Source organism: Budorcas taxicolor, chromosome 2 (genome assembly GCF_023091745.1).
Source record: "Budorcas taxicolor isolate Tak-1 chromosome 2, Takin1.1, whole genome shotgun sequence".
Taxonomy (NCBI): Eukaryota; Metazoa; Chordata; class Mammalia; order Artiodactyla; family Bovidae; genus Budorcas; species Budorcas taxicolor.
This window is the reverse complement of record NC_068911.1, coordinates 115708199-115721620: the sequence shown is the minus strand read 5'-3', so window position 1 is coordinate 115721620 and position 13422 is coordinate 115708199. Positions and strand designations below refer to the sequence as shown.

Sequence of the window (13422 nt, the reverse complement as noted above, 5' to 3'; positions counted from 1 at the left end):
AGATAGTGAAAGACTGTGGGGTCGCAAAGAGTCAGACACGACTGAGCGACTGAACAAGACAACAGGACAAGCAGTGCCTGATTTTGAGTGTACTGGGGCCCCCTCCTGTCTTGTGCCTGGCTGTCCACAGCAGTGCTGGCCATGCCCTCTCTGGGTCCCGCACAGGCCACTCAGGTGAGGCTTCTACCAGGTAGACGAGACTGTGCGTTTCTCTGCTTCTATTGTTCACTGGCGGCATCATTAAAATCCGTGCCCCCCAGCACAGCCTCTGAGGCCTTTCTTTCTCAGCCCTCTCCCTGCTTCCCCTGCCCCAGGCTAATGAATGTTCCAGACAGGCCCAAATCTGCTGCGCCTTCCACACCTCTGACTCTGCCCAAACCTCTGTGCTACCTAAAACACCCCTCTTTCCTCCTGCTCTTCTCCCTTCTGTTGGCTGATTCGAAAGCTCAGGGCAAGCACGTTCTCCTCTGGGAAGTCTCGTCTGAGCTTCCCTGTCCCACCTGCCACCAACTCACTTCACACTGAGCTGGGTTAGGCGTGCTTCCTCAGAACACACTGAGTTAGAAATTAGAATCATCCATTTAAGAAACAGCTCATACAACTCAACAACAACAAAACAAACAACCCAGGACTTCCCTGGTGGTCTAGTAATTAAGAATCTGCCCGCCAATGCCAAGGGACACAGGTTAGATCCCTGGTCCAGGATGATCCTACATACCTCGGAGCAACTAAGCCTGTGCACCATAACTAGAGAAAGCCCGCACACGGCAACAAAGACCCGGCACAGTCAAAAATTTGTATTAAAAAAGATCAATACCCCAAGGATTGGAATACCCCACGCCTTTAAAACAAACAAATTGAAAAACAGGGAGAAGACCTAAACAGATATTTCTGCAAAGAAGACATACGGATGGCCAATAGGCACATGAAAAGATGCTCATCATTGCTAATTATTAGAGAAGTGCAAATTAAAACTACAGTGAAGTACCACCTCATTGTCAGAAAGGCCATCATTAAAATATCTACAAACAATAAGTACTGGAGAGAGTGTGAAGAAAAGGGAATCTTCCTGCACTGTTGGTGGGAATGCAAGTTGGTGTAGCCATTGTGGAAAACAGTATGGAGATTCCTTAAAAAACTAAAAATAGAGCTGTCGTGCTGCTGCTGCTGCTGTGTCACTTCAGTTGTGTCCGACTCTGTGCGAGCCCAGAGACGGCAGCCCACTAGGCTCCCTCGTCCCTGGGATTCTCCAGGCAAGAACACTGGAGTGGGTTGCCATTTCCTTCTCCAATGCATGAAAGTGAAAGTGAAGTCGCTCAGTCATGTCTGACCCTCAGCGACCCCATGGACTGCAGCCTTCCAGGCTCCTCTGTCCATGGGATTTTCCAGGCAAGAGTACTGGAGTGGGGTGCCATTGCCTTCTCCAGAGCTGTCGTATGACCCAGCAATCCCACTTCTGGACATACATCCAGACAAAATTATAATTCAAAAAGATACATGCACCCCTACGTTCATAGCAGCAGTAGCCAAAACATGGAAACAACCTAAACATCCATCAACAGAGGAATGAATACAGAAGACGTGGTGCATAAACACAATGGATGCCATTTGCAGCAACATGGATTGACCTAGAGACTATCATACTAAACGAAGTAAGTCAGAGAGAGACAAGTCTCATATTTCATTTCTTTGTGTAATCTGGGGCTTCCCAGGTGGTGCTAATGGTAAAAAAAGCTGCCTGCCAATGCAGGAGACATAAGAGACACAGATCTGATCCCTGGGTTGGGAAGACCCTTTGGAGGAGGGTACGGCAACCCACTCCAGTATTCTTACCTGGAGAATCCGATGTACAGAGAAGCCTGGCAGAGGTGAATGAGACTGAAGTGACTTAGCATGCAAACACATATGTAAAACATGACACACATGAACTTATCTGCAAAGCAGAAACAGATTCACGAACGTAAAGAACAGCTTGTGGCTGCCCAGGGGGAGGGGCTTGAGGGAGGGATGAATTGGGAGTTTGGGATTAGCAGATGCAACTGTTGTATACAGAATGGATAAACAAAAAGGTCCTACTGTATAGCACAGGGAATTATATTAAATACCCTGTGATAAACCATAGTGGAAAAGAATATGAAAAAGTATGTGTATATATGTATGCAAGAGTGCGTGATAAGTTGCTCAGCCATGTCTGACTCTGCTACCCACCAGACTGTAGCCTGCCAGGCTCCTCTATCCATGGAATTCTCTAGGCAAGAACACTGAAGTGGGTTGCCATGCCCTTCTCCATGTATGTGTATATATATATCTGAATCACTTTGCTAGGGAGCAGAAGTTAACACAGCATTATAACACAACTATACTTCAATAAAATAAAGAATTGTCTATTTGTGAGATGAGATTCATGTATCCTCAGTAATACCATTGTGCCTGGCACATAGTAGGCATTCTATAAAAGTTTGTTGAATGAATGAATGAATGTTGAATAAAGAACCTATGCAAATAATACCTTCAACCCCTAGGAGAGCCTAAAATTAACAGAGGACATTTCAGAAGAAAGTCCTTTCAAATACTCACCCTATCCTACCCTGGGCTGCTACCAGACATTATGGATTGAATGCAGTGTGGGCAGCTTGTGTCATTAAAAGTTGGGGAAAAGCCATTAAGCCAAAAGCATCAAGTCTGGGAAAGGTGTTGTTGGCTAGAAACAAAATAGCACTCTTAAGTTTTGAAATATTTGTGAAATTATCAAGGTGTTAAACACAGTAACTCAAGTTTTATAAACTGTTTAGCTGAAATTTTCATTCTGATTACAAATGAAGGGCATGATGTATAAAACACCTTGCGAGAAGCCTCTAGGGAAGTAAGCAGATTTGTGTGTTTAGAACCAAGGCTGGGCTTCGTTGGTGGTCCAGGGGTTAAGACTCTACACTTCTACAGCAGGGCATATGGGTTCGATCCCTGGTCCAGGAAGTTCCACATGCAGTGCAGTGTGGTCAAAAAAAAGGAACCAAGGCTGACGTCTACATCCTTTCCTTCTGTCTATGCATGAGAGCTCTCAACCTGGACAGCCTGGCTTATGGTCCAAACAAGGAGTGATGTGTGGAGGGAGAGGGAGGAAAGTACATGAACTAGGAAGTCAACTGTTTCCACCACTTTGGTTTTGGTTGAAAATTGCTATTCACCCATTTAAAGTAAATAGCTATGTTTGGCATCAAAATGCATAGAGTGAGCGGGGGTGAGTAGTCTTGCCAGGAGGGATTCACCTCTGTTAGCCCCTTAGGGTCCCTGCATAGACCACTTAGTGCTGAGGAGGGTCAGTGAAGACAAGGTGGATGAGGGGAAGGAAGAAGTGCCAGGAAAGAGTTCTGGCTGAGCATTTTGGGGGAAAAGAGAGACAAGAAGAGCCAGGGACCAAGAATATACATCACCCAAAATGTAAAGGTCTGATAACACCCACCATGGGCAATGGTGCAAGAGAAAAGGGAGTGTGTGCGATGGGCACACCCATATGGGAGAACAATTTGGCATTAAAAGGTGACACTGAAGCTATGTGGACTGGCAATTACACCTCTAGGTGCACAATGTAGAAAGCTCTGGAACACACACCCCAGACCATGCACAAGGATATACAACAGCAGTGCGAGTCACAGCAAAAAAAAAAAAAGTAGTGGCAATAATCCATAGGTCTGTTAGCCCTGAGAAGATTTTTAACATTGCCGTACATACACACAGCAGTGAACTACGACGGCTCTGGGTTAACATGTTTAGACCAAGAGAACACAATGTTGGATCAAAAAAGCAAGTTACGAAAGAACTGATGCAGAGTATGATTCCATGTATATAAAGATCAGGGACTTTCCCCGGTGGTCCAGTGGCTAAGACTCTGTGCTCCCATTGCAGGGGGCCCGGGTTTGATCCCCGGTCAGGGAACTAGATCCCATATGCCGTAAGGAAGATCAAAGATCCTGTATGCCACAATAAAGACCCAGCATGGCAACCCACTCCAGTATTCTTGCCTGGAAAATCCCATGGGTGGAGGAGCCTGGTAGGCTGCAGTCCATGGGGTCGCGAAGAGTTGGACACGACTGAGTGACTTCACTTTCACTCTTCACTTTCATGCACTGGAGAAGGAAATGGCAACCCACTCCAGTGTTCTTGCCTGGAGAATCCCAGGGACGGAGGAGCCTGGTGGGCTGCCGTCTATGGGGTTGCACACAGTCGGACACGACTGAAGCGACTTGGCAGCAGCACAGCCAAAAAGAAAAAAGATCAAACACTGGCAGAGCTAGACCATGTGTTATTTAGGGGTGCCCATGTATGTGTCAAAACTATTAAAATAAAGAAAAAAATGATTGCCACAAAATTCAGAACAGTGATTATAAAGTTACTGGTAGTGCTTTATGTCTTAATGTCTTAAAATCAATTTTCAATGTATTATCATTCTTTAAACTGTGCATATTATTAAATATTCTTCTGTATGTGCTATTTATTGATACCTCTTAAAGAGTTGTTTTCAAAAAATAATTAAAGAGAGATGGTGAGTCAGAAGCCCATGGGAAGCCTCTGGGCAGGGAGCAGGGTCTCACATCAGCTGAACCAAGGCAACTGTTACAGATCTAAATGGTGAGTTTCACTCAAAGGCCCTGAAGCTCATACACTCTGGTCACCTCCTCCCACCACCAAAAAGCCTCAGTTGCCGCCTCTCTTCCTCTGCTACTGGGTCTTTAGCAACTTGTATCCCCCTGCTCAGTGCCGCCTATAGGCCCTTGAACATGCTCTGACCCCCCCCCCCCCCACACAGGCTGAAGCCCACAGTCTTTGCTTACTCTCTGTCCTTAGATCAAGAGGCCTCTAGGGACTTCCCTGGTGGTCCAGTGGCTGGGACTCGTCACTCCCAATGCAGGGAGCCCAGGTTCAATCCTTGGTAGGGGAACTAGATTCCACATGCATGCTGCTACTAGGAGTTCACAGGTCTCATCTAAAGATCCTGCGTGCTTCAGCAAAGACCGAAGATCCCACGTGCCACAGCTAAGACCAGGTGCAGCCCAAAGAGAAAGAGGCGTCTAGCATCTGCTGGCTACAGGCTGCATTCATCATCTGCAAGGCACGATCCACGCTCTGCTGCCACCATGCTTTTGTACACCCTGTTCCCCTGCCTGGACGCCATCCTCATAGCCTACCCCACGGTGTCCTCTGAGGATAACTGGATGCCCCCCTTTATGTGGGAGGACTTTTCCCATCCCCCTAGTCAGTTCTGTACTCCCTCTTCTGGACCCACACAGAAACCCTTGCGTGCCTTGATGGCAACACTTAGCAAGTGGTGTAATTTCTTAATGACATGGTTCTGTCCCCATTAGACTTTAAGATCTTCAGAATGAGAGCTTTTGTCTATTGGTCTTTTTACATAGGTGATACTCAAAACATCACCCAAGCAGGACTTCACCGGCAGTACACAGCCAGCATGGATACAAAGCTGGAGCCAGGTCCTGCAGGTCCCCCCGTGCCCAGACTGCTAGGTACTAACAACATCATTGGAGGTGTGGGGTGGCAGAAGGGGGGCCAGGCAGATGAGCTGGAGGGACAGGGACAGGACAGTGTGTATTTCTCAACCAGTACAGAAATATTTCAACATTTAACAAACTTTAACAACTGGTGTGGCCATTATATCTCAATGTCTAACTGCTCAACATTCATCTTCTTTATGTCCCTAGAGACACATGGCACTGTGCCTGGTAGTAGGTATTCAATAAATATTTACTGGAAAAACAAGAAACATCTTAAAGTACACCTGAGTCATCAACTATTTTCCCAGCAAGGAGAAAGGACTTGAGATTTGGCTTCCATTGCGACCGTCTACTGTCTTAGCCTTCTCTGCCGCCAATCTATCTAAAAACAGGTTAAATGTCTGGGCATGAGATCCACGCTGGTCCAACAGCATTCAATCCAATCCTGAGACTTCTATGTGAATACTCCCAGCCTCACAGCCCCTCCAACCACCCCTGTTTGGACCTTCTGGCAGCTGTCTTGCCCCGTGCAGGGGAGCCTGTTGAGAAAAAAGCCTGCACAGGGCAGCAAAACCAAGACATGGAAAGGGTCAGGTTTCTCCAGCCTTTGTCAAAACTCTAGACCCAGCCATGCCTGAAGATCCACCTTGTTCCTTTCAGGTTGATGACCGAATACACTCCTTTCCTGCTTACGATATTTTGACTTGACTGGGTTTGTTTCCTTTTTTTAATTTTGGTTTTTTGGTTTTTGAGGTTTGTTTTTTGTCTTTGCAACTAAAAGTCCAGTCTAATTCAGTTAGGAGGAAAACTTTCCATTAGGTAAACTAGAAATCTAAGTTTTTACATATGTGAGTCTCTCTTTTCACATCCCATGACACTTTGGTAATTCATTTTGATAACTTACCTTTCACCAAGTAGAACATTTGATAGATTTATAAATGAGGGAAAGTCCAGTGTGTTCACGATAGGATAGGCATGAATGGGAATAAGCAAAGTCTCATCTCCCTAAAATTAACAAGAAAAAAGTCAAGTTAACCATGCTTGAGACTATAATTTTCTTTTTTTAATTTAAATTTATTTATTCTAATTGGAGGCTAATTACTTTACAATATTGTATTGGTTTTGCCATACATCAACATGAGTCTGCCACGGGTGTACACATGTTCCCAATCCTGAACCCCCCTCCCACCTTCCTCCCCATATCATCCCTCTGGGTCATCCTAGTGCACCAGCCCCAAGCATCCTGTATCCTGCATCAAACCTGGACTGGCGATTCGTTTCTTATATGATATTATATGAGACTATAATTTTCAAAGATGAATTTGTAGATCCTTTATTTCTTGTCCTGTTTTCTACCATTAAAAAATATTTCCAGAAAAAAAGGAAAACATTGCCTTAAAAAAAAACCTGAGTGCTTAAATATAACATTTGAAATATTGACTTTTCTTAGTTATAAACAAAGTAGAGAAAATTTTAAGTATATTTCATTGAAATTACATTCAATATTATTCAGGAAAGCTAAAGATAATCATATAATGACTTCATGTAGAGACGAAGACATTACTCTGTTTCTATTTCAGAATATTATAGAGAAAACAGTCTTGCATGGCCTGAGATAACGAAAAACCAGCACAGAATCAGCTGATCCAGACAGCACTGAACAGCCAATGCGGGACCAGCCAGAAGCACAGAGCCCTGCTTCTAGACCTGCCCAGCGCATGACCTCAAGTAAGACTTCTGACCTCCCCACAGCTCATGTCTTCCTTTGCTTTCAACTGGGGATAATTCCACCTTTCTTCAAAGGTATTTTTGAGAATGAAAGCAGATGATGGCCTTAAAAAGTTTAAAGAGCCATAGAAACAGGAGGCACTGCTACCATTGCTGCCTAGTCGCAGGACACCTGCCCTGGTGTGCTATATAATGCCGTTACTAGGGACTTTTGTTCTTGGTACAGAATATTCTTTCTGAAAGCAATATTCTGGTCTCATCTTTAGTTCCCACTCCCCTTTTAAAAGTTGAAATTTGTTTATTGCTAAAGCATACTCTTCCACTTTAGTTTTGCAAAGTTAAATTTTGTTACCCTTGCGGCTTCTCAACTTGTAAGGGCCAGGCATGAAAGTCAGAGCAGGGGGCAGGAGGTGGGGGAGTGCCAGTTTTGAGGGAGGGGCTGACAGCATGTGGATCTGGGGTCTGGGGGCCAAGGATGAATTAGGTAACTTGGAAGAGGCTCACAGAGTACAGCCTTTGGGGTCAGGCCACACAGGCCCCCTTCTCCCTGCAGACCCTCAGGGCTGCCTCGGAGGACATTAGCAATTAGTCCTGCTGCTGCTGCTAAGTCGCTTCAGTCGTGTCCGACTCTGTGTGACCCCACAGACAGCAGCCACCAGGCACCCCCGTCCCTGGGATTCTCCAGGCAAGAACACTGGAGTGGGTTGCCATTTTCTTCTCCAACGCATGAAAGTGAAAAGTGAAAGTGAAGTCGCTCAGTCGTGTTTGACTCTTAGTGACCCCATGGACTGCAGCCCACCAGGCTCCTCCGTCCATGGGATTTTCCAGGCAAAGTACTGGAGTGGGGTGCCATTGCCTTATCTGAGCCGTTAGTCCTAGGTGTTCATAATCGCAGCTCAGGGTAGCTGATTTTCTCACCTAGCACTTAAAAGAGGATGTTTAAATTATTTGAAAAGCGTTCAGTAACTCCCAGGACCACAAGAAAAATTAGGTTTTTAGGCCAGGAAAGGTGAGAACAAGCAGTGTCTCTGGCTCGGGCCCAGCACTCAGCAACCTGAGGCTTCCCCAGCTGGGACCCACATTGCTGGACAAGGACCCTCCAGCCACTCAGGTCGCTGCCTAAGTCATTGGGCTGAGAAACTTTGTATTTGTAATTCCATCTCTTTCTTCTGCTCTTGAAGATAGAAGTTTTGATACCATCCCACTCCCCAAAAATTTAATTTTAAGGAGCTTACCTTACAGTGAACACGGATGCAATCATAATAGTATCGCCACTCATCTGGAGAAAATGTAACGGTGATCCTGAGAGACAAGCCAGGGACAAGGCGGTGCTCCTGGAAGACAAGGGGGCTCTTGTCGGGAGACCCCAGAGACCACAGGAGCAGGACCACAGGGACAACACTACATACCATGCCAGACAGACCCACCACGTGGAAAGCCACATCCAACAACAAACTTCGAGGGAGAACAGGTCACCCAGTGACACGTACCTTTTTCACATACTTGATCTGAAAGTATTTGGTTTGCGGGGGTAAAATATGAACATGTATGTCTTCATCGCAAATATTGACCAGATGCTGGAGAGAAAAAGAAGCATTCACATGAACACACTGCTTTATCTATCTGCATAGATATTTATACCTCACCTTGTTCCTAAAGGGAGGTGGAGATATGGTGTGCTTTTATTGTTATTGTTTAAATTTTTTAAAAAATTTACATTGAAATAGTTGATTTATAATGTTCTATCAGTTTCACATGTACAACAAAGTTATTGAGTTACACATATACCCATTCTTTTTCAGACTTCTTTTCCATTTAAGTTATTACAGAACATTGAGAAGCATATCCTGTGTTCTACAGTAAGTCTCTGTTGATTATATATTTTATAGCAGTGTATATATGTCAATCTCAAACTCCTAATTTATCCCTTCCCCTCAGCCTTTCCCCTTTGATAACTGTACAAATTTGTTTTCAGAGTCTGTTTCTGTTTTGTCAATAAGTTCATTTGTATCATTTTTTAAGATTCCATATATAAATGATATCATATGGTATTTGTCTCTCTATCCGTCTTACTTCACTTAGTATGATACTCTCTAAGTTCATCCATGGTGCCGCAAATGGCATTATTTCACTATTACTCTAGGAGGTGAGTCCAGAAAGATCTTGCTGGGACTTATGTGAAAGAATGTTCTGCCTATGTTTTCCTCTAAGAGTTTTTATACTATCCAGTCTTACATTTAGATTTGTAATCCATTTTGAGTGTATTTTTTGCATATGGTATATGTTCTACTTTCATTCTTTTCGGTGTAGCTCTCCAGTTTTCCTAGCACCACTTATTGAGGAGACTGTCTCTTCCTCCACTGTGTATTCTTGCCTCTTCTGTCATAGATTAATTGGCCGTAAGTGTGTAGGTTTATTTCTGGGCTTTCTCTCCTGTTTCACTGATTTGTGTGTCTGTTCTAGTGTCAGCACTCTACTGCTTGGATTCCTGTAGCTTTGTAGTTTAGTCTGAAGTCAGGAAACCTGATTTTTCCCATTCTGTTTTTCCTTTCTCAAGATTGTTTTGGCTATGGTGCACTTTTAAACTTTTTAAGTGATTCCAAATCTGTCATATACCACTTAAAGAATCATGAAATAGATACAACAAATACCATTGAAAGAATAATGAAACATGCCCATGTGAATCAGCCCAGCCTAAGACTTTTCCAGAGCTGCAACCCCAGGTGCCCTTCTGTGTGACCTGGCACACTCCCCTCTTCCCATCCTGACCAGTCACTTGTGTACCTTTTTGTTGAACTCAACTTACTCCTGTGATTCAGCTAAGCTAAGCCGCCAGTCACCTGCTCACCCTCAGTTTCTCTAATTACATGCCACTTGTCCTGGGGACCTGGTGACACTTAGGTGGGCAAAAAATCAGGAAAAGGAGTGTGGAGAGGACAGCCCTCAATCCATCCCTGGGCCTAATAAAACAGAACACAAAGTCAGGAGTATTCTCCTGGAGTCAGGAGCAGGCCCTCCTTTGAGACAGAACAATCTGCTTGGTAAGTTAAGTGGGTGTCTGAGTAGAGATGTTTTTCCTTTCTCTACATGAAAGGGGAGCAAAGACTCTGGGTTCTGGGATCTGGCCTTCACCTGGGCAACAGGACAGTTAAGAGGCCCTTGGTTTTCAATGTCCAGACCAGAGGCTGGGTATGCCACATGGCTCACTGTCCAAGGCCTCAGATTCACTGAGTCTCTAAGTTAGACTTAAGATATAATCTCTGGATGAGATGACATCAAGGCTTGCATCAGTTAAAAGTTCTCATTGGTCATCTGTGAATATTCTTAAAGTGACTCCTTTGGCATATTTTTTTGGACTATAGTTGATTTACAATACTGTGTTAGTTTCAAGTGTCAAATTCAAGTTTCAGATTCTTTCCCAGTATAGGTTATTACAAGATACTAAATATAGTTCCCTATGCTATACAGTAAGTGCTGTTGTTTATCTGTTTTATATATAATAGTGTCTGTCTGTTAATCCCAAACTCCTAATTTATCCCTCGCCTCTTTCCCCTTTGGTAAGTATAAGTTTGTTTTCTTGGTCTGTGAATCTGTTTCTGTTTTGTAAATAAGCTCATTTGTAGTATTTTTTTTTGATTCCACATAGAAGTGATATCATATAATATCTGTTTTTCTCTGTCTGACTTACTTCACTTAGTATGACAATCTCTGGTCCATCTATGTTGCAGCAAACTTAAGTGTCCATCAATAGATGACTGGATAAAGAAAGTGTGGTATATACAATGGAATATTACTTAGCCATAAAAAGAATGATGTATTGCCATGTGTAGCAACATGGCATATCTTTTTAATACAGGAGAAGCCTGGGGAAAAAAAAAAAGCTGCCAAGATCTCTCTTGACCTCCAAGGAGCCTGGCACACAGGAGTCTTGGTGAAGGTGTGGGCTCTTGAGTCTCCTGACCCCAAGAGTGGTCCTTCCAGGAGACTCTAGGTACATACAGGGACATTTCAATGCCCAAACTTCATTTCCTACCTTTTTTTTATTTTATAGTTTGTCAGCAGGTCAGTTTGATTTCTTGTCAAAAAAATATATGCTTTCAGGGCTAAAATGGCATTCTTGCCTTTTCATTTATAACTAACACTGAAGGGAATATAATCATCACTGAAAGGTGAAAAAAAGGACTTCCTCTGTGGTATAGTGAATAAGAATCTGCCTGTCAGCGCAGGGGACGGAGTCCAATTTCCTGGTTCAGGAAGATCCTCCATGCTGTGGAGCAACTAAGCCTGTGTGCTGAAACTGCTGAGCCCATGCACCTAGAGCCCACAAGCCACGACTGCTGAGCCTGTGTGCTGCAACTGCTGAGCCCTGCACCTAGAGCCCGCAAGCCGCGACTGATGAGCCTGTGCGCTGCAATTGCTGAGCCCTGCACCTAGAGCCCGCAGGCCACGACTGCTGAGCCTGTGTGCTGCAACTGCTGAGCCCTGGTGCCTGGAGCCTTCAAGCCAAGACTGCTGAGCCTGTGTGCTGCAACTGCTGAGCCCTGCACATAGAGCCCGCAAGCCGCGACTGTTGAGCCTGTGTGCTGCAACTGCTGAGCCCATGCACCTAGAGCCCGCAAGCCGCGACTGCTGAGCCTGTGTGCTGCAACTGCTGAGCCCTGCACCTAGAGCCTGCAAGCCGCGACTGCTGAGCCTGTGTGCTGCAACTGCTGAGCCCTGCACATAGAGCCTGCAAGCCGTGACTACTGAGCCTGTGTGCTGCAACTGCTGAGCCCTGGTGCCTAGAGCCTGTGCTCCACAACAGGAGAAGCCACTGTGATGAGAAGCCTGAGCAAAGCGACTACAGAGTAGCACCTGCTCGCCATAACTAGAGAAAGCCCATACATAGCAACAGAGATCCAGCACAACCAAAAATAAAACAAATAAATAAAGCTCTCAAAAAAGAAAAGGGAAATAACGGTGTCTTCTTAGGCCCGTATTGACTCTAAGGTGAAACTCAGTCCTTGCTTCAGTGTTTCAGAATGGGCCCCCATGACAAACAAACATGGAACCAGCAACCAGATGCCAGGAGTCACAGGCTGAAGAGCTTTTACTCCAGGGTCAGAGGGACTTTGCAAGGACTGCTCACAGCTCCCGCATGCACACACTGCTCCTCACAGTCTCCCTTCCATTCCCTCCACAGGGCAGAGCAAACCCAGCCTCCAGTGAAGTGCTGGCTTTGGTGGGTAGGGTCTATAATCTTCAGCCCCAAGCACTTACAGTCTTTTCTAAACACATTTCAGCCTCCTAAGTTGGGGTCTTTTTAATCCTTCCCCTCAGGGACACAGCTTCTCAGAGGTAAATACCTAACCACAGGCATGTGGGGGCAAAACACAAGCAGCTCTGTAAGTTCTTTAAAGTGTTTGAGACAGGCTGGGATCTGGGACTTGGGACTCTTTGCTCTAGTGCTTGAACCTGGACAAATGTCTCCTTGAGCAACAAAATACAAAGAAACTATAAGGAACAAAAAATAACTGTGAGCATGTGTTCAGTTCAGTTCAGTTCAGTCGCTCAGTTGTGTTTGACTCTTTGCCACCCCATGGACTGCAGAATGCCAGGCTTCTCTGTCCATCACCAACTCCTGAAGCTTGCGAGCATGTGAAGCTTGCGAGAATGTGTAGCTGGGGCAAACTATGTACAAAAAAATACAAAACGATAAAAAAAAACAAACAAACCCAAACCCAACTGCCACTTCTGAAGTGTAGTCTTATGTGCTAAGTCACTTCAGTTGTGTCTGACTCCCTGGGACCCTATGGACTGTAGCCCACCAGGCTCTTCTGTCCATGGGATTCTCCAGGCAAGAATACTGGAATGGGTTGCCATGCCTTTCTCCAGGGGATCCAATTCACATCACTTTATGTCGCTCGCATTGGCAGGCGGGTTCTTTACCACTAGTGCCACCTGGGAAGCCCCTGACCACTTCTGAAGAGTCAAGAGCAAAAGCAGGCTCTGAGCACATCCCTGCACACATCCCACCAAGAGGGTGAGCAGACCACGCAAGCCGTCCTTCAGGCCGACCCCCTAGGTTCTCCCCTACCCTCACCCCCATATAAGGAACCAGCATGCCCCTCTGAAGGGAAGAGCGCGCAGGGGAACCAGCTGTTTGTCTTCGCTTCCCGCTGCCGCAGCATGCATGCTTGCGTGCTCA

The 13422-nt window shown here is 45.2% G+C and overlaps 1 protein-coding gene across 1 annotated transcript in view; it reads right to left on the bottom strand.

The window, feature by feature from the left end:
• The window catches only part of CFAP221 (cilia and flagella associated protein 221), a 121544-nt gene that overhangs the window by 96529 nt on the left and 11593 nt on the right, over positions 1 to 13422 (bottom strand). Inside the window, exons 3-5 of the mRNA XM_052636042.1 lie at positions 8726 to 8812; positions 8471 to 8569; positions 6412 to 6512 (exon numbers count right to left, since the gene is read on the bottom strand). Coding sequence (XP_052492002.1) covers positions 6412 to 6512; positions 8471 to 8569; positions 8726 to 8812 — 287 coding nt within the window. The remainder of the gene's footprint in view (positions 1 to 6411; positions 6513 to 8470; positions 8570 to 8725; positions 8813 to 13422) is intronic.